A 19,218-nucleotide genomic window follows, 5' to 3' on the forward strand; every position below is an offset into this window, starting at 1 on the left:
TGCTCAAAATTTCATCAGCTATAGCTATTACATTACTGGTACTGATTCCTCTTTAAGCTCTCTCTGCTTGCGATATGATTCATCTTTTTTCCAGTAGTAGTCATAATCAACGTAAAGGCATTGAACAAGCATCTTTTACCAGATTTTTATGCTGTGAAGAGGAAGATACTAAAGGAGATCATCACTTTCCTTACTTGGATACTTTGGTCATGTCTTCTTCATATATGAATTTTCATATTTTAATGAACAAAAGATTTCCATTTACAGCTTCAGCAAAAAAAACACTTCGGTTCAGTTGGTGCTAGTTCTTCTAATATGTATTTACTGCATCAAGTTTTACCTGTAATATTTTTCTGCCAACTTAAGACTCTTTTAGTTGCATATAGGGCTGCTCATGGTTTGGTGAAAAACCAAAACCAAACCGAATAAAAAAAACCAACATTCGGTTTGTTTTTAAATTTTAAAAACCGATAATGTTTGGTTTGGTTTTGGTTCTATTGAAAAATAACCGAACCAAACCGATAAATTATATGCATAAATTTTGTAATTATTTATATGTATAATGTTAATTTTTCATAAATAATTATAAATATTTTATACCTTTTAATTATGAATTTGATTTTTGTCTACTTATTTCACATGACCGTCTAAGGCCCATGTCTTAAAGAATATGTCCAAGTGTAAGTCTTAACTCTTGAGTGTAACCCTATTGTCTCACTTTTTATTTTACATTTCTGCCTAACCTAACTGAACAATAGAAGCTCACGTTTCTATCTCACAGTGAAGGCTCAAGAGCAACCTCAAGTACAGGGAAAAGAGAGCTTGATAAGAAATTTGAAGAATGTAAAGAAAGAATAGTTGAATTTCCATTGCTAGTCATAAACTGAAAAATCGAACCAAACCGGTGATTTTTATTTTATTTGGTTTGGTTTTAGACATTTACAAACCGACTAAATTGGTTTGGTTTTGATTTTAATCAATAAACGAGCCAAATAGAATCATGAACACCCCTAGTTGCATATATGTGAACATAATCTATTGCTAAGCAGAACAGTGAAATTTGCCTTGCTCGGATCCTTTAGATTTTCAAGTACACAAACAACAACAATAACAATAACATGTCCAATATAATTCCATAAGTGGGGTCTAAGGAGAGTATGATATATCCAGACCTTGCCCTTACCTTTATTTTTTAGTAAAGCATCTAATTTGACAAAAAAATCTTAAATGTGAAGTAAATCTAATCGCACAAATAATTGTTATTGCAGTGAATCAAGACAAAATTGAGAATCCATTTAACTTTGAGTAATATGTTAAAAACCTCCTAAACTATCACGGTTTGCTGAGTTTAATATCTAAACCATTGAATGTTCATAGAACCCCATGAACTACCTTGAACTCATATTAAATATCCCCCGGAGGAATATAGCATGCTATGTGAAAAAAAGGGCAATTTGGGTTTTAAAGATCCTAGGTTAAATGAATGAAAAATGGTTGACTAAAGGCAACATCGGGGATATTTTCATCATTTTTGAAGTTTCATTGACTCCACTAGATCCGGAATGTCATTTATGACTTAGTTGAGCTTTTGGTTCGGGTGTCGAGTCGTTAGGGTAAGATTTGAGTCATCAGTTGGAATTATAGGTTTTGGAGATTCTGGAGTTGACCGTGGTCAACACCGGGTCAAGGCGACCTATTTTGAAAAATTCGAGCATGTGAGCGAGTTCATAGCATGTTTGACTGAAATGTATATTTGGTTTGTGTCCGGGGGATTCCAAGTGAGTTTCTAGTGTTCCTCACCGCGTTCACGAAGAGGAAGTGGGTTGGGCCGGCCCAAGCGTGAGGCCTTGCGTTCGCGTGGCTCTATCAACGTTCGCGAAGGCCAAATTCACTGGGCCAGGTCATGTGACATTGCTGAAAATCATGCTCCAAAAACTCCTCCAATGAGCTCTTAGTTGCAGTACACCTGAAGAAAAAAAAAAGAGTGAATAGGTTAAGCCCCTCCCTTGAACTATCACCGTTTTGTAAGTTTCATGGTTAAATTATCTTTTCATGAATATCTTTTTTTAATGTGTATTTTAAAAGAGCCTTCCTACTAGGCAGGCTAAGTTGTGGTATAATTTACTCTCCTAGATCACATTGTGGGATATCACTGGATATATTATTGTTGTTGTATGTGTATTTCAAAAGAATGTGTTTTTTTACTTTTGAAAAATTTTGGAAAAAAAAAAAAGAAAAAGAAAGAAGAAGTTAGAGGGCTCCGTTGCATTTACCTCATTTTTGCAATTATTATTTATTTAAACAGGTTCTTTGTTGTCAATTTTTTTAATTTTATTTAAACACTCCATTTCACGGCGTTCCCTCCGATCTTCTATAATAACCCGCCAAAGAAGTTTGACTGCAAATTGAGATTTGTGAGTTAGAAACTAGCATTGGAAAGAGAAAAAAAAAAAAACGATGCCGCTATTAAGCTCATTGGAGCGTGATTATCCATTAATCGACTCCGATTTCTGCAAATTCTGTGCTTCTCACGCCATTCTTTCAGGTAATTTCCTTTTCTCTATACTCTCATTTTTTACCAACAAATTCTTATCTCTTTGGAAAGTCAATTTGTTCAACAATATTATCTTCCCCATGGCTCTAATTGGCTAAAACATACTCCCTCCCGTTCAAAATAAGTGCACACTTAGTCTTTTTCACACCCCTGAATCAAACACTAACTACCCTTAAGACTCTTGTTTTTTATTGTCTTGAGTAAATATGGGAAAATAAAGTTTATTTCATTTTAAGTGTTGACTACGGTTGGCATCTAAATTCAGTTTTTGAGACCCCGTAACAAAAGAAAGAACCAAAATAAAAAGACTAAAGAACCTGTTTGGATTGGCTTATTTTTAGGTGTTTTTAAGTCAAAGATAGCTTTTAAGCACTTTTATAGTATTTGGGTAAAATAAAAAATGCTTTTAAGAACTTGTTTTTAAGCCAAACTAACAAAAATAAGCCATAAGCTAGAATTTCTAACTTATGACTTTTAGCTTATAAGTCAAAGGTCATAAGCCCATCCAAACGGGCTCTAAGTGGACACTTATTTTGAACCGGAAGGAGTAATAATTTGGCCCTTGATTTTAAAGCTTTGTGTATAAGATATTGCAATGATTTTCTTCTAACCCATTCTAATTTTTGGGGATTCCATACATAACTATGTGTGTGTCCAAAGGCCGATGCTGAATTTGTAGTTTATGGGTTCCCAGAGAGACCTTAAGTTTATACTACAATAATAACTGGGTTCACAGTTAAATATTTACAGACATTGAGAAAATTTCTTATTCTCCCCGTCCCAAAATAAGTGTTGTTTTAGCTCACTTCACACCCATTAAATATAAGGTATAGTTTACTAAGTTTCTCATATTTATTACTCCCTCGATCCCTATTTATGTGGCACACTTTCATTTTTAGTCTGTACTAAAAAGAATGTCAACTTTCTATATTTAGAAACAATTTAACTTTATTACAAGATTTACAGCCACACTATCCAAGGATTATTTTGAAACACAAATTCCAGAAGTCTTCATTTCTTTCTTAAACTACGTGCCTAGTCAAATGGTGCCACATAAATTGGGACGGAGGGAGTAGATGTTTCTTGAGAACTGAGTACTATTAAGAAGAAGTAGTTCTTTAATATAAGGGTATAGTTGGAAACAACTGCTATATTTTGTCTCGTATTCCTAAAGTGACACTTATTATGGGACAAACTTGTTTTTGCTAAAAAGACACTTAGTTTGGGACGAAGGGAGTCATATATATACAAGGTCTTGGTAAAAGCTATTGGTTCCCGTGAACCCGTATACAAGCCTCTAGATCTGCCCCTATTGTGTGTGTAAGGTAATGACTTAGTTGGTGTCATTTTTAGAGGGCCAAAGTCCCTATGTCTTAATGCTGATGTTATTTTTGGCAAATTACCCTGTTAGATTACAACTTTTATGCCACTTTGCCCTAAAAGATAAACAACTGATTTTGTAAACTTATGTTGCTAGGGCAGTTTCATCCTAGATTCCTAGCTGAGAAAGGATATTACTTTGATATAGAGCTCATTGTAGATTGAAATTATACTTTTGATATGAAGGAGCACGTACTATGACTATACCGGGGATTCTTCCTCTTTCTCTCTTTTAGAAGTTTTTAGATGATCTATATTTTGGCAGTTTGTTTTTATAGTGTGAGAAGAGATGACCAACAAAATGGCACTATCTTTAAAATGACAAAAATTGCGCATATAATGAGATTGAACCCTGTCATTGATAAAAGTCTAGTATTTAAATGGAGAAGGGAAAATCAATTATCCACCAAGTCTCGAACTGTGTGCCAGCTGACTCTCGAGAATTTCTCGATTATCAAGAAAATAACAAAGATGCCAGGGAGTTTGGTTGTTTGGGGTGGGGGGGTGGATTGGGTTCCCATCCATATATTATTGTTTAAGGTTGGGTCACATATTTGACACCGCCGCCCAATATTCCATTTTACATAAGGTATTGAAGTTTTACTATGGATCCAGAAGTGGAGATAAAGTTGACTTATTTGAAGAATTTGATGTTGTTTAGAACAGATGTGGGTCCTAAATTGCCTTTTAAATAAAAGAAAAAAGTATTGAGGATTGCAGAGAAACAACAACATACCTAGTGAAATCCCACAAAGTGGGGTCTGGGGAGGGTAAAGTGTACGCAAACCTTACCCCTACCTTGGGAGGTAGAGAGGCTGTTTCCGAGAGACCGTCTGCACAAAAACAAGCAAAATTGAAGTTTATGTATTTTAGTCAAATTATTTTTGTTTTTCTATTTTTGCAGTTGAAGATTTTCTTCTGCATGATCTTTATGTGTTAGTGATTTCAACCGAACAGCATCATAATTCTGAGAGATTGAAGGAGGTTTGATCTGCCACATATGTAGTTTTCATTTCTGTGATGTGGTAGTCCTATAATGATCTGTACGTTCTTTTTGCTCGTAAAATAGGGCATCACTCAGGTTCTAACTATCATTAACAAGCAGCATCAACCATGGGTAGATGGTCGGGAGTTGTTGGATGATGCTTTACAGAATAAGCGATTCTTACCTACTGGATGCAGAAGGTAAAAATGCTTGAGAACCTGATACCTTTTTAGCTTCCTTGACAGTAGATAACTGATGAATAAGACTACCCTGGATCAGCATAGATGCATTTCTTCATGGTGGATTAAAAGAAGGATACCTAACGGAGCTAGTAGGTACATCATCCTCTGGTAAAACACAAGTAAGAGTGTATTGATAATTCAATTTTTTCTTGACATGGAGTTTGTGCTGATTCTGATTTTTGTTTCTTGAAAGTTAGATAAATCATCAATCATTGAAGCATGTTTCATCTTTGAAGTCTTTTTTGGCTCTCAATTCTGTTGCTGATTCAAGATTATGTTATTGTCCAGATTTGCTTACAAACGGCTTCAGCTGTCGCAAAAAACTGGGGCAAAATTGTTTTCTTGGACTCTGGAAATTCTTTCTCTCCAAAACGTGTTGCTCAAATTGTCACTCAGACACCAGATCTTTCTGCCTATGAGGTCAAACGTCTCTAGCCTTTTGGATTAATCTGATTTGTTTGTATATGTTTGTATTGTCTAATTTAACAAAACAACCAGAGTACTATCCTTTCATTAGTGATTTCCCTTCCTTACCAAATTTTGTTATTTATTGCTGGTGAAGATAGAATGCAGCTCAGTTGCAGCTGTACAAATCTTTATGTTATCGGAATACCAAAGTAGCCAGTGAAAGTTAGGGTGTAGTGTGGAAACTTCTGGTTAAGGTTACATAGATGTTTTCTGTGTATGACTGCACATTCTCTATCTTGGACATCTGTTGCGGTGAACAGAGAAAGGGTGCTTGCAGAAATGTTGGCCAGTCAAATCCTTAGTCCCTCTTTTGTAATTCGTTAGAGTTGATTTCATACATTATAAATTGCACCAATCCATCTAATTATTGTTCATGATCCATACTTCGTGTTGTACAAATCTGAATAGGAGAACCATTCTGTAAGAAGCATCTTCTTTGGAGAACATCTGTGATGCTAATTAACAAAAGAAAATACAGTAGCAGTTGATAATTTTTTTTCTTCTTCTTTCTACTACTGACATGTGAATCAAAAAGGTCTGGCTTGCATAGATTCATTATCCAATTTGATTTTCACTTCTGTTAGTAGGTCAGATAGAGTATGCTTCCTCTGTCTCAAATTCAGTTGCATATTCCACATTGCATATCTACTGGGGAAGTTACGTTTAATGAGGACAGGCATTGCACAACTTTTATGCACGTCACTGAGATGTGCTGTGCACGTTGTTATTTGTCCAGCAATGAATAATATGGCTACTGAGATTATCATGCAAGTTGTTGTACCCAACTTTTCGATACCATCCTATCTCTCTCACATTACTCTTTCTCAGGTAGACAAGGCCCTTCAACAAGTAATGAACAACATATTATGTATGTCAGTGTTTGACATTTTCACACTTTTCGAAGTGCTTCATCAGCTAAAGAACAATCTCAGATCTCAGGTTTTTGGAAATACAAATCTAGTTTCTCTACTCTCGTCTCTTTTTCCCTATTGCCATAGATTAGGTACGATTACTCAGCTCACTCACTAGTAAGCCTATGATATGCAGATAGATAAGCACATAAAAATGCTTATCATTGACTCAATATCATCACTCATTACACCAATTCTTGGAGGAGGTGGTGCACAGGGTAATTTCTCACCATAGGATGAACTGATTATTGCATTAATTTTAGATTATTACTTATTTCTTACTTTCTTAAGCAATTTAAGAATTAAGTTGTAGTTTCCAGTTTTTCTGGGAAGTCTCTTGTTTTCTTTTCTTTAAGGTAGCTTCTTGGTCAATGAGAACCTGATTGGATTGGATTAGATTTAGGTTCTTTTCCTCCATTATTCTGACTTGTTTGAATTGAGGGTTAGTTGTTGATGTATGCTCTCAGATGTAATGCATTATTTGTGAGTTCTATTATGACTTTTCTTCGATTTTCTTTAATTGAGGAAGTTTGTGCTTCCCTTGTTTCTGCTGCTATTATCCTTGTACAAACTTGTTTTTAGGTTTCTGAAAGACAGTTGCTTATTGAAAAAAAGATGCTAGGAGGGAACAAATAGGTAATTTGATCTTGCTGTTTTGGACTTTTTCTCCATCAAATAAGTATAATTTTATCCCGAGTTTCTTCTCCCATCCATAGGTAGATGATTAGTTTTTCATGGCGGTTATCATGTCCACAGATTTGTCTATTTGCTTTTGTGGCATGAGAGAATGCAAATGGTGAAAAAATGTTACAGAAGCTTGCCCATGTTCCCTGTTATCTGATTCATTCGTGTGAACTGTCTGCATTAAAACTAATTATTGATGTAGCAATTGTAGTTTAACTCTACATGTCAAAATAACAACAACCTTCTTGACAACTGATACTCGAAGTAACAACTAATGGGATTGTTACTTCTTTGTGAAACAGGACATGCTTTAATGGTTTCAGTGGGATTCTTATTAAAGCGATTGGCGCATGAACATGATATCTCCATTTTGGTAAAGTTTGGCAGTAACGTAACATTAGCATGTTCTCTTTGTTTTAGAATCTTATTCTCTTTGCTATTATCTTTAATATCTTTTATCTTCATAAAATGAACTATTTTATCTGATGGAATCATTTTTCTTTTCTTTTTTTAATGGATCAGTGTATTAAGCACATAAGCCAGAGATATGAACTTGTCAAGTTGTAATGTACTTACCATCGGCTACTATTGATCAGTTAGGTTCTTAAAAGGCACTTTCAGCTTTGTGTTGATCCACAGAGTTCAATTTAGACTCAACAAGTAAATTTTAACTTAATGCAGATGATCACATATTGGAGTATTCTAGTTCTACTTTCACAACATGCAGTTAGATTGCTTGATATCCTATTTCTGAACCTGGGGACGGAGCCAGGATTTTTACTAATGGAATTCAAACTATAAAGAAGTACACACACTAAGAAGCTAAGGGGATTCAACATCTACCATATATACGATAAAAAAATAATTTTGACCTTGAATATACAGTGTACTTATCCCCCTAGCTCCGCCTTTATGTGGACTTCTTATAATATTTACCCTTCTATGCTAGGTCACCAATCACATGGTGGGTGGTGAAAGAGGTACTTCCAAGCCAGCACTTGGAGAGAGTTGGAGGAGCATCCCGCATGTTAGACTTCTGCTGTCGAAAGACCACATTAGGAACATCAGGAGTATGTCAGTACTTAGACACCCACACATGGTATGTTTCAACTTGGTTCTCAGCAACTTATCGTACTTCATTACACTAATCGTCAACCTAAACACCTGACTTCTAGACATCGATTCTTAATTCTGGATTTTGGTTTTATAAAGCTATAACGAATTAAAACACCATCATTGTGACATGGGGAATCATATTTCTTATAGTGGATATTTCATCCAGGCTGCTGGAGATAGAGTGGAGTTCGAGTTACAATGACATCAGGCTTTATAATGCCTGAGAACTTTATCAAGGTATCAACTTGATGCTGCTGCATTGTGAGGGAAATATTAACTAAGGTTTCTGTTGGGGGGAAAAGAGAGATATCCTGACCTTGTGAGATGGAGAGTTACTGCTACATCATATAGATACTAACATGCTTTTACTTTTATATATGTTAGGTTGTGGTTCATTTTTGTAATATCTATCAGAAAACTCTTGAACCAAGGTAAAATTAAAATTATTGTGGCATTTTGACAACCTATCTACTGAATCTAGAGAAGAAAATTTACTCTTTTTATCAAAATCGGAAACTGATGCTTTCATAACTCTCAGCTAGAGGAATATACATTGGAGTACTAAATTAAGATGTGATTGGCTATATGACAAGCTTTCTCCACCTAACTGTTTGCAAGTGCAATGATGAGTTATAAATTCTCTCAACCGTCGATTTATAGGAGTACATGTTATCCTTTTCAGAACACTACATTGAAAAGGATTTTAATTGTTGCTATATTTTTGTTGTATAATATCTAAATAATGCCGAATTACATTTAAACGTCAAAAGCAAATCAAAACGCAGAGTTGGTCATGTATAAACATATAAAGTTACTCTCGTGGATGCTAATACTGCAAAACAAATCAGCGAATCCTAAATAACAGAGGTCATAGGATTTTAAGGCAATGGAGGCTTGCTTTTGGGGTCGTCATTTTTTTGTATATGAAGTTACAAAAAAAAAAAAAAAAGGCAAGTTTAGTCGCTTCGGGACAACTTCAGACATGCGACTAAAGTTGCGAAAATTCACATCTAAAAATTGGCAAACTTCACACATTTTTGTCTATAGTATGACCTTGTGAAGGCCAAGCATTCAACATTTTTGCCTAAAATTTGGTATGGCTTATCTATCAATGCAAAACTTCAACATCATGTTACAATCAAATCTCTCTATAACAACATGGTTGGATCCGAAATTTTTCAGCTGTTATAGAGAATGACTGTTATACACCTATAACAGCATTGACATTTAAATAATACTTCGGCGTTATAGGTAAAAAAGATGCATAAAATCTAATTTTCATTTTTAATTGTCAAATTCTAAGTTTAATCACACTTTGTATAATGAAGGAAAATCATTTAATGATGAAAATATATATATTCATATGATATTTTTTGTCATAAATAGTGTATTAAATGATCAAATATTTGGTCAAAATTTCTACTCTTATTATTGGTAATCATAGATATTCTATTTTTATAAAGATAGTTAATTATTATATTACCAAAAAAAAGAAGATAGTTGTTATATGGGGGGTAATTTTACAAAGAGCGTACTGCTATAAAGTTGGTTGTTGCCGTTATAGGTGACATGCTGTTATAGAGAAGTAAAATATAACATAAAAAATCGGTTCCAAAAAATCTTAGCTGTTATACAGAGGTGTTGTTATATGCGGGTACCGTTATAAAGAGATCTGACTGTATATCTAAATTGTGGACTTCACAAGGCCAAGCTTCAGGCATTTTTCTTTTTTTTACTAAAGTTGTGGCCTTGGCAAGGCCAAACTTCAGACATTTTGGCATGAAGTCAGGGCACATATTTGACTGAACCTCGTACATTTTAGCATGAAGTTCAAGTCAACAAATATTTGCTCAAAACGAGCCATTTGTTTTTCGAATTTCAACAATCAAGCACACGATTCAACACCCAAATCTATCTCAAATAAGCTCAAATTCAAAAAATAAATTTCATATATCATAAAGAACAATCCAACCATCAATTTGTCAAAACAACAACAAATCTAACAAACGCATTTCGCAACGACGGTGATTTATCGATATTTTCAAGTTTTGTCAACAACACCATTTGTTTTCAGACCTTTCAACCATTATAAACTTACTATTTTAGATATAGTAAAACAGAATCAAATCAAATCGGGCATTTTCTCTTTCTATATATCCCTGCCTTTCTCTTAATTCCCTTGGCCAAGCTTTGAAAAATTACTACTCCGTCTCAAATTATCTATCGTGTTTTTTTCTTTAATTTTTCTTAAAAAATATTAATTAGGAGTTTTTTTATTATTTTATTCTTGTTTATGTCTTAAGATATAATCTTTTTTCATTTAATATTTAATTTATGGCCAAAATTGCCCTTGAACTATTTCAAATAGCTCACATTTACCCTATGTTTGTGTTTGGTATCAAAATTACCCTTGTCGTCTATGTTTTGGACCATAAATGCCCCTTAAAACGTTAGTCTTGCCACTGGAGGTGACATGGCAGTCCAATTGAGTTAAATTTGCTGACATGGCATCCACCTAGGCAATCCGACATGGCAACAATTTTATGCTTTGTTCTTCCTTGTTGAATCCTAATCACAAAAAAGAAATACCAAAATAATTCTTGATTGTGGTTTATGATTGGATTAAAAAACTCCATTGTTCTTTTTTGTGAATTTATGATTAGTTTGATCTAAATTTTTTCTGCATATTTGTAATTTCTCGCTTTCCAATCATAGCTTCAAAACATCAACCCCAACAATCCCTAGTAAGATTTAGATCAAACCAATCATAAATTCACAAAACCCTTTTTCAGATTTTCAAGCTTTTAAGAACTCTTCCATGGAGTTTTTTTTTTTTTTTAGCTCATATCTTCAAATACCAATCTTTAAACGAAGAAATCAGTTGTTAAAGTTCAATTGTCAGCTTCAATCGCGATACCCAAGCAATTTACAGTAACATACAATTAAATCTCTTCAAATTTGACACAAAATTTTTGCACTTCAATAACCCTACACTAGCTAAAAAAAATTGCACCAAGAAGGTTTCAATTCAGCAGCCATTTTCGAATTTCAACACACAAAGAATGGCTACGCAAGTTTCCAACAACAATCAACCATTTGAATTAAATTTCCTCAGATCTTGTTGGCCCCAAAACCCAATCAATGACCTCGATCCTTCAACACATAGGTACAACTTCAAACAATCTTCAGCACACTTCGAAATTGGAGTTTCAAAGTCCGGAGAGCAATTCAAACAAGAATAATGGAAGAACTATTTTTGGTGTGTTTCAGTTTTTTTTTTTTTTTTTTAGGTTTCATTAACAATGAAGAACAAAGCATAAATGGAAGGGATTTCTGCCACGTTGGGCTGCCTAGGTGGAGGGCCATGTCAACAAATTTAACCCAGTTGGATTGCCATGTCAGCTCCAGTGGCAAGGCTAATAAGGGCATCTGTGGTCCAAAACATAGACGGCAAGGGTAGTTTTGGTACCAAAAATAAACGGAGGGTAAATGTGAGCTATTTCGAATAGTTTAAGGGTATTTTTGGTCCTTTTTCGTTACTTTATTTATGTGTCATATCCAGGTGTTTGTAATTTTCAAGAAAAATTACTACTAAGGGTAAACTGGAAAAAAAATAATGAACTGTCTTGAACTTCTAAAATCACTCTTAAGATAACTATTTAAAAAAAACACACTTGAGACAGAAGGAGTAATTACATATTTGAGACAAACAAACAAGTTATTATAATTACAATACTGTGTAATTACTAGGGTAGTAATTACACCAATTCCAATGACCAGGTGGCTTTCCAAACAGGCTCTAAAAGAGAAGGTGGGAAAGAAAAGAAATGAAAATGCTGAACCCATGCACGCACAACAATTAATTAGAAAAGTAGGGACCAACATCAAATTTCGATTAAAACAGTGACCGACTTGCAATTTCCAAAAAATCTAGTGCCTCTTTGACTTGATACACACATGGGCTGTTCGTGAGCATTCGAATTTTGTTCGTTAAATGGGAATAATAGGATTATCATTTTAGAGTACGAATGAACAGTTAAAGAAGCTCTTTTCACCTTTTGGCGCGGTAACTTTTCATTTCCTCATTCCTTGTTACTGAAATCTTTATTTTCAATTATGATTTAATCTATTTATCCAAAAACAATTAACTGAAAAAAATTGCTTTTGGGATATTAACCTTTGTTTCGTTTATCATATTATTTGTTGTTTCTGTTACTGTTCTCTTCTCCATTGTTGTTAGTATGGCTTATGTACCATACTATATTCATTTAATTGATTTTTGATATGTGTTACACACCACCCTCCCAGACCCCACTCGTGGGATTACATTGGGTATATGTTGTTGTTGTTGTTGTGATATTTACTTTGTAGTTATCCAATGGATTTGTTACACTAGGTCTATAACTAGTTTGAGTTTGAGATTAAGGCATAGTTTTATTTGATTGAATAATTGATATGGATTTATTAATTGGGTGAGCAGTGAGGCTTGTTAGATAATCAAGAAAGCAAAGGCCTAAAGGTTCTGAATTTGTTTACCTTTGAGTTAAAAGCAGATGCTAGGAATGCATTGAATTACATGAATGGAAGTATAATTACTCAGCCTTATAGTTGTGTATGTGTTTTACAAGGGTGTGTGTTTTAAGTATATTGTGTTGATAACTACAACAACAACAACATACTCAGAGTAGTCCCACAGGTGGGGTCTTGGGAGGGTAGGATGTACGCAAACCTTACCCCAAACTTTGTGGGGGTAGAGAGGCTGTTTCCGATAGGCCCTCTGCATAAAAGAAAAGAAAAGAAAAGGAGTATATGGTGTTGATAGAACGATGCTTAATCGTGATACCTGTCAACAATGGCGAATTTACCCTCCTGCAATTAGTTGCAGACAGACCTGCTAATTTAGACTTAACTATATATAAAATTTTAGATTTTCTGAAAGAAAATAGAGGGTTTTATCACTAAACCTGTACCTATTGTTAGAACGGAGACAAGGAGTTATGGTTATAGTGGTGCCTCACTGTAAAAACTAGGTCTGTCTCTGCTTATTGACAATTCTTAGATCATCTTCTGCTTAAAAAGCTATATATCAATCATAGATTAAAGAAAGCAGATGTCTATTTCGAACAGTTCCGCTGCAAAATTGTAAGCGAAAGATCTATTCCAAGCATTTTAGGTGATTCAGCATGTTGTTTGACTTTGTGAACTTTACGTTATCATCCACCTGCATCTACTGGCTACTATTCGTTGGTCTAAAGGACTTAAAATATGATATAGATCCTGCAAATGCTTTCTGTTAAAAACAGGATAATCTTTGTTGAAATGACACCAAAAGATAAGGGTGGAAATTGTGAACTCTGGGTTGGTGGGTTCATAGGCTTCTAACAAAATATGTGAAGAATATAACCATCTAAAAACATCTAACTTTCACTTAAAATGGAGATCTAGGTTCTAGAAAGTTACTGATTTACATATCCCAAGCTTTTGCTTTTGTAAAATGGCACCTTCCAGTTGCCTTTCTTAATGGAAACTTCTTACTTCATCAAAAAAAAAAAAAAGTTACTGATTTACATAGAGAAAATGCGCTAGCTGTAGGAAGTGCATCTCATTATGAATGCTTATTGCTGTTGCTTGTTCTTGGTTCCTTTTATATTTGATATTTTATGACGATATATGGTACCTTGGTTGAATTAATTGACTCATAAACTCTTTATTAGTGGAAATGAAATCTCTTGAAGTTCGCTGGTCACAGATGCTATATCGCCTTAAGTATTGGTAGTAGTTGAGATATTGATAAACACTGGGAAGTTTTAGGAAAGACTAAAGAGGTTATAAAGTTCTCAATGTAAGGAATGTATGAGTTCTTCTTTGGTAGAGAAGAATATTTTTTCAGTAGGTAACAAAAAAAAAAAAAAAAAACTAGAAAAAGAAGATAGAAAAGAATACTCCTATTCACAAAACATGTCAGCTGAAGAACAAGATTATTATATCAAAATTCCCAATCGTGCTGCCCCCAACCTAAGGACCTTTAAGCCACTGCCTCCACCCAACCATATGACAACTGCCTTTCCTGACTTATTATCTAATATTGGAACATAGCAGCCACATCTATGCTTCCATTCCCCTCCTTGTGTTCTTTGTGATAAATTGGCATCATGGACATTAAGTTGTTCAAAATGGAAATCCCTAACATTGTGTACATAGAGCAAAATGATTGTTGTAATCTGGGATTAAACACTAGAAACAGAGAAAGTATTAAGTAGACAGAGAAAGAGATGTGAGAGAAAGAAAATAGCTGAGAGAAGTAGATATTTTATATCAATAATGTGAATATATGGGGAAAATTGGTGTTATTCTTAATAACATAACACCAGTTTTTGTTATTAAGAATAACACCAGTCTTGAAAATAAATAAAAAAAATTATTTGTCTACATAGCTAGTTTTGGATGTGTGGTTTGTTAATATATCCAAGTCAAATAGTCCATGACTGAAGGGGTTTTTGTTGTCTAGAGAAGTCAATAATCCACCAACCTTTGGCTTCATAGCTGATTTGAGATTCTAGTGGTTGTTAGTTTGTAACAAATGTGCTTGAATTGCTTATTTGCAGTCTTGATTTTTCAGAAATTCATAGTAGATAGCTAATTTTATCCAATAAAAGTGACTGTTTAGATTTGGTTTTTCCAAATCTTGGCTATGTGAGATTTTGTCGCAAAAAACAAAGTTATAGAAGGGCCAGGGAAAAGATTCTTCTCTCTGCTAAAATTAAGACATCCTCTGTGATCTGGGGGAATTTATGTGGCATTATCTCTTTGCATAAAGCTCTTTTCCCCAAGGGAATATCTTTTCCAGCTTGTAAAGTCTTTCTCAATTTTATTTTATTTTTTTCTCATGATAAAATATTTCTATATTGGCTCTCTGAGCCTGGCTTAAATAGCCCTCCTTTTTGCTTTTGGTTAGCTCCCTATGCTTTGAGGCCTATTGTTGTTGGAGCTAACATACCTTCTGTAACTTTGCATTTTCTTGATGCCAGCAATACAAAATCTTACTTTGTCAAAAAAAGGAATATTTCTGTATTGGCTGTCCAAAGAGTCTTGTTGTTTCCCATTTACTTGGTCTTTGAAATGATCTTCTGGTTGCAGGTTATTGATGGAAAGACTGATTTGTGTGGAAGCTGCTGAGTCTATACAAGCTGCAGAAAACTCAACGACAACAACATATCCAGTGTAATCCCACAAGTGGGGTCTGGGGAAGGTAGAGTGTATGCAGACCTTACCCCTATCTTGGGAGGTAGAGATGCTATTTCCGATAGACCCTCGGCAAGCTGCAGAAACTCAACATTGCAAAGATAAGTTTCTCGTAATTTAGTGTATGCATTGTTATTCATAATCCATATTATGGGAGAAATTTTGGCCATTGCTCAGTCCTCCATAGTGCTGCCTCGACTCTTGGAGTATAAAAGCTTTCAGATGTGCTTCCAAGTTTAAGCACCTTTTACCCTCCATCAGGTCTTTCATTTGAGGCTTGAAACTAACACCTTCTTCATTCCATGATCAATTTAAGAATTAAACTGGCTGCCATAACTCCCTCAATACTCAAAATTCAAAATCTTGGCCATTTCAGAACCACAAATTTCCACAAACCCACCTCAAAATCTTCAACTGAAAAAGAAAGGCCTCATAAGCCCACAAGAAACCTTCTTTGCAAGCCGATACCACTCCTTGCTGACCTCAAACAAATCCAAGATCCCGATGAAGCTATTTCACTCTTCCATGATCACCAACAAACAGGGTTCAAACATGATTACCCAACTTATTCTTGTCTTATTTATAAGCTCGCCAAGTCTCGTAACTTTGAAGCTGTTGAAACCCTTCTTGGATATCTCCAAACCCATTATATTCGATGTAAAGAAACACTTTTTATTGGATTGATTCAACATTATGGGAAAGCCAAGTTAGTTGATAAATCTATTGAGCTTTTTCACAACATGGGGTCGTCGTTTAATTGTTCGCGTAGTTTACAGTCTTTTAATGCACTTTTGAATGTGCTTGTTGATAATGAGCGTTATGAAGGTGCGAATGAGATGTTAAAGAGTTGTTCGAAAAATGGTATCTGGTTAAACTCCGTTTCGTTTAACATTATCATCAAGATGTGGTTGGAAAAGGGTGATTGGGAAATGGCACGCAAAGTGTTCGATGAAATGCTTGAGAGAGAAGTTGAGCCAACTGTGGTGACTTATAATTGTCAAATTGGGTTTTTGTGTAAAAGGGGGGATGTTGAAGGTGGTAAAAGTTTGTTCCAAGATATGGTTAAAAAGGGAAAGAAGCCAAATGCAGTTTCTTATGCTTTGCTAATGGAAGGTTTATGTTCTTTAGGGAAGTATAAGGAAGCAAAGAAGTTGATGTTTGATATGGAATATCAAGGATGTAAAGTGAAAATAGTTAATTATGGTGTTTTAATGACTGATCTTTTGAAACGAGGCGAAATTGGTGAGGCAAACAGTTTACTTGTGGAGATGAAAAAAAGGCGCATTAAGCCTGACGTTGTGATCTATAACATGTTAGTAAATTATTTCTGTAAGGAAGGTAAAACTGCTGAGGCGTATAGGATGTTAGTTGATATGCAAATTGCGGGTTGTTGTCCTAATGCAGCTACATACAGAATGGTGGTTGATGGATTTTGTAAAACAAGAGAATTTGAAGAAGGTTTGAAGGTTTTGAATGCGATGTTGATGAGCAGGCATTTTCCTCGTATGGAAACAGTAATGTGTTTGGTTCTTGGTCTGCTTGATAAAGGGAAGGTTGAAGACGCTTGCTTTGTTTTGGAGGAGATGGAGAAGAGAAAGAAAAGGTTCGATTTTGATTCTTGGGAAGTCATCGTCAAGGATTCTTGCACTAGTGATAGGGGTGTAAGCTGGCTCTTAGATGAGCTTGTATTTTAGCTATTGGATTTAGATGCTGTTACTATGGAAAATGTCAAAAATAGATTATGCCTGTCATAAGATAGTGACATGATTCTTTTCTGCGTTTGTAGAGCTGGGCATGCTTAGTTGGAGTTCAATGTCTGATTAAACGTTGTCTGTGGAAACTGTTGATTTCCTGTAGATAGCATGTCCATAAACAAAAGAAATATCCCAATGTCTTTTCTTAAATTTGTTTGGTGATGTCATCATGCTTTCCTGTTTAATAATTCGAAATAGAAAGGTGCTTTCTTTTATATAATGTTACTACTAGTGTTGTGGTATTTGAAGAAGAGAATATCCAGTGGGAGGATTTTGAAAGAAATAGAGGGAGAGTCTGGAAGAGAGATATTTTGGTTAAAAGCCTGGCAATTGTGCTGTTTGAAGCTTCGGGTCAACAAGCAAAAATGTATAATTATACGGCTTCAATAAAGCATAGTACCAATCTCCTCCAGGAAGTAGTTGAATTCTTGGAAATGGTTTAGCATCACAACCAGACATGGGAATTATTCCATAGTCAGGTTGTGTGGACAAAGAGAAAGGAAAGCTCAGGTCAGTAAGATTTCCACATGAAAGGGACTTTGGACATGTTGAATCATTTCTGCCCTTCGTGTGAACTAAGTAATAGGTCAGAAGAAAGCATACAAAAGAAGTGAAATCCATGTTAAATCCACTCACCAATCAAACAATCTCCTAACTTAAGAAGAGGAAAACTAGATATGAACTCAGTCGTTCACTGCACTTGCGTTTGAAAGTACAGTGGAGTTACCGGTATTTGTGCTGGTGAAAGGTAGCAGGTACTCCGTGGAATGGCTCGGAACAGTGGTTATTAAAAAAAAAAAAAAGCATGATGGAGCTGAAAAAATCATCCAAAACGTATATTAAGTTCTGCTAGGGAATTTGCAAAGCACCTCTTGTCAGCGGAAAGACTTCTTGCAGCAGTAATTAAGACCTTTCCAAGCCTAGTAAAAGACTGACTTGATCTTCTAGATTTCTGAAGTGTAGTTCTTTTTTATTTAATGCGAGATAAATTGCAACTTACAACCAATTGTACTAAAAAAAGGTAAATAAATTGGGGTGAAGGAAGTACTTGATTCTTTAACTTCAGCTGGAGACAGTAAAAAACAGAGAATGTCACCTGCATAAAGGTTCATGGCCAAGATTCAGATGCCATGGGCAGTTAAGTCATTGTACCGCAAAGAATTGGAATTGGAAAAGTTTCTGCATTAATAAATATGGATTTTTCTCCTCTGGTTAAAGATCATATTTGACTCAAGCTGTCTTTGTTCTTTGTCCATATGGTCAGTGGTCACTATCATCTGTAATTAACACTCTCTCCGTTTCAAATTATCTATCATTTATTTGTTTTGCACGCCTTTAAGAAATATAATTAGGAGGGTATACTTATTGGACTATACTTATTTATGTCTAAGTTATAATTTTTATGCATTAAATGTTTACTTTATTTATGTGTCAAAATTCTACTAAGAGTGAAATGGGAAAAAATAATTAATTGTGCCTTAAACTTCTAAAATGACAAGTCATTTGAGACAACTATTTTAATAACCATGACAGATAATTTGAGGCGGAGAAAGTATCTTATATCTATTCATGTAATGGCATATTCCACAATGGTTATAGCATATTTAGAAGCCTTCTCAGGCATTGTAAATAGGGGGAAAAACATTACTGGCACATGTTGTTTGCAGTAAATCAGTAAACGCGCAACAAGAATTTACGGTGGGAAAATAATTATTCAAACCTGGATTTTGTAACAAATCATATCAACTTATCCTGATCAAGTGATACAATGAGGTGAGAGTGTATACCAATTAACTTTAGTTAGTGATAGTAAAAGTTTATGTGCAAACAAAAGTCGTGTACTTTTTAATTTAATGTAATTACCGAGTTTAGATATTTTCCA

At 34.7% G+C, this 19,218-nt stretch overlaps 2 protein-coding genes across 4 annotated transcripts; both read left to right on the forward strand.

Moving 5' to 3' along the window:
* Nucleotides 1–2,131: 2,131 nt before the first annotated feature.
* Nucleotides 2,132–8,926, forward strand: LOC132643522 (DNA repair protein RAD51 homolog 4). Of its 3 annotated transcripts, none has more exons than XM_060359954.1 (10): nt 2,132–2,545; nt 4,839–4,918; nt 5,004–5,119; nt 5,199–5,280; nt 5,450–5,581; nt 6,458–6,568; nt 6,677–6,758; nt 7,527–7,597; nt 7,747–7,819; nt 7,906–8,167. In XM_060359954.1, the coding sequence occupies exons 1-9, from the start codon at nt 2,458–2,460 to the stop codon at nt 7,789–7,791; spliced, it is 807 nt and encodes a 268-aa protein (XP_060215937.1). In that variant the 5' UTR covers nt 2,132–2,457; the 3' UTR covers nt 7,792–7,819; nt 7,906–8,167. The 3 variants fall into 3 exon arrangements, with proteins under 3 accessions (XP_060215937.1, XP_060215936.1, XP_060215935.1); XM_060359953.1 differs by lacking the exons at nt 7,747–7,819; nt 7,906–8,167 and adding exons at nt 8,174–8,323; nt 8,491–8,926 and having other exon boundaries at nt 2,176–2,545; XM_060359952.1 differs by lacking the exons at nt 7,747–7,819; nt 7,906–8,167 and adding exons at nt 8,174–8,323; nt 8,507–8,926 and having other exon boundaries at nt 2,200–2,545.
* A 3,283-nt stretch (nt 8,927–12,209) lies between these two features.
* Nucleotides 12,210–17,486, forward strand: LOC132643523 (pentatricopeptide repeat-containing protein At1g07740, mitochondrial). The gene is made up of 2 exons (XM_060359955.1): nt 12,210–12,406; nt 15,478–17,486. Exon 2 carries the CDS (start codon nt 15,885–15,887, stop codon nt 17,274–17,276), a length of 1,392 nt encoding a protein of 463 aa, XP_060215938.1. The 5' UTR covers nt 12,210–12,406; nt 15,478–15,884; the 3' UTR covers nt 17,277–17,486.
* The last annotated feature ends 1,732 nt before the right edge of the window (nt 17,487–19,218 follow it).

This window comes from Lycium barbarum, chromosome 6 (assembly GCF_019175385.1).
Source record: "Lycium barbarum isolate Lr01 chromosome 6, ASM1917538v2, whole genome shotgun sequence".
NCBI lineage: Eukaryota > Viridiplantae > Streptophyta > Magnoliopsida > Solanales > Solanaceae > Lycium > Lycium barbarum.

Coding starts and splice junctions, on each gene's coding strand:
- LOC132643523 (XM_060359955.1), top strand. CDS start 15,885: ATGATCAATTTAAGAATTAAACTGGCTGCCATAACTCCCTCAATACTC.
- LOC132643522 (XM_060359952.1), top strand. CDS start 2,458: ATGCCGCTATTAAGCTCATTGGAGCGTGATTATCCATTAATCGACTCC. Junction 2,546..4,838: donor TTCTCACGCCATTCTTTCAG/GTAATTTCCTTT, acceptor CTATTTTTGCAG/TTGAAGATTTTCTTCTGCAT. Junction 6,569..6,676: donor AGAACAATCTCAGATCTCAG/GTTTTTGGAAAT, acceptor TATGATATGCAG/ATAGATAAGCACATAAAAAT.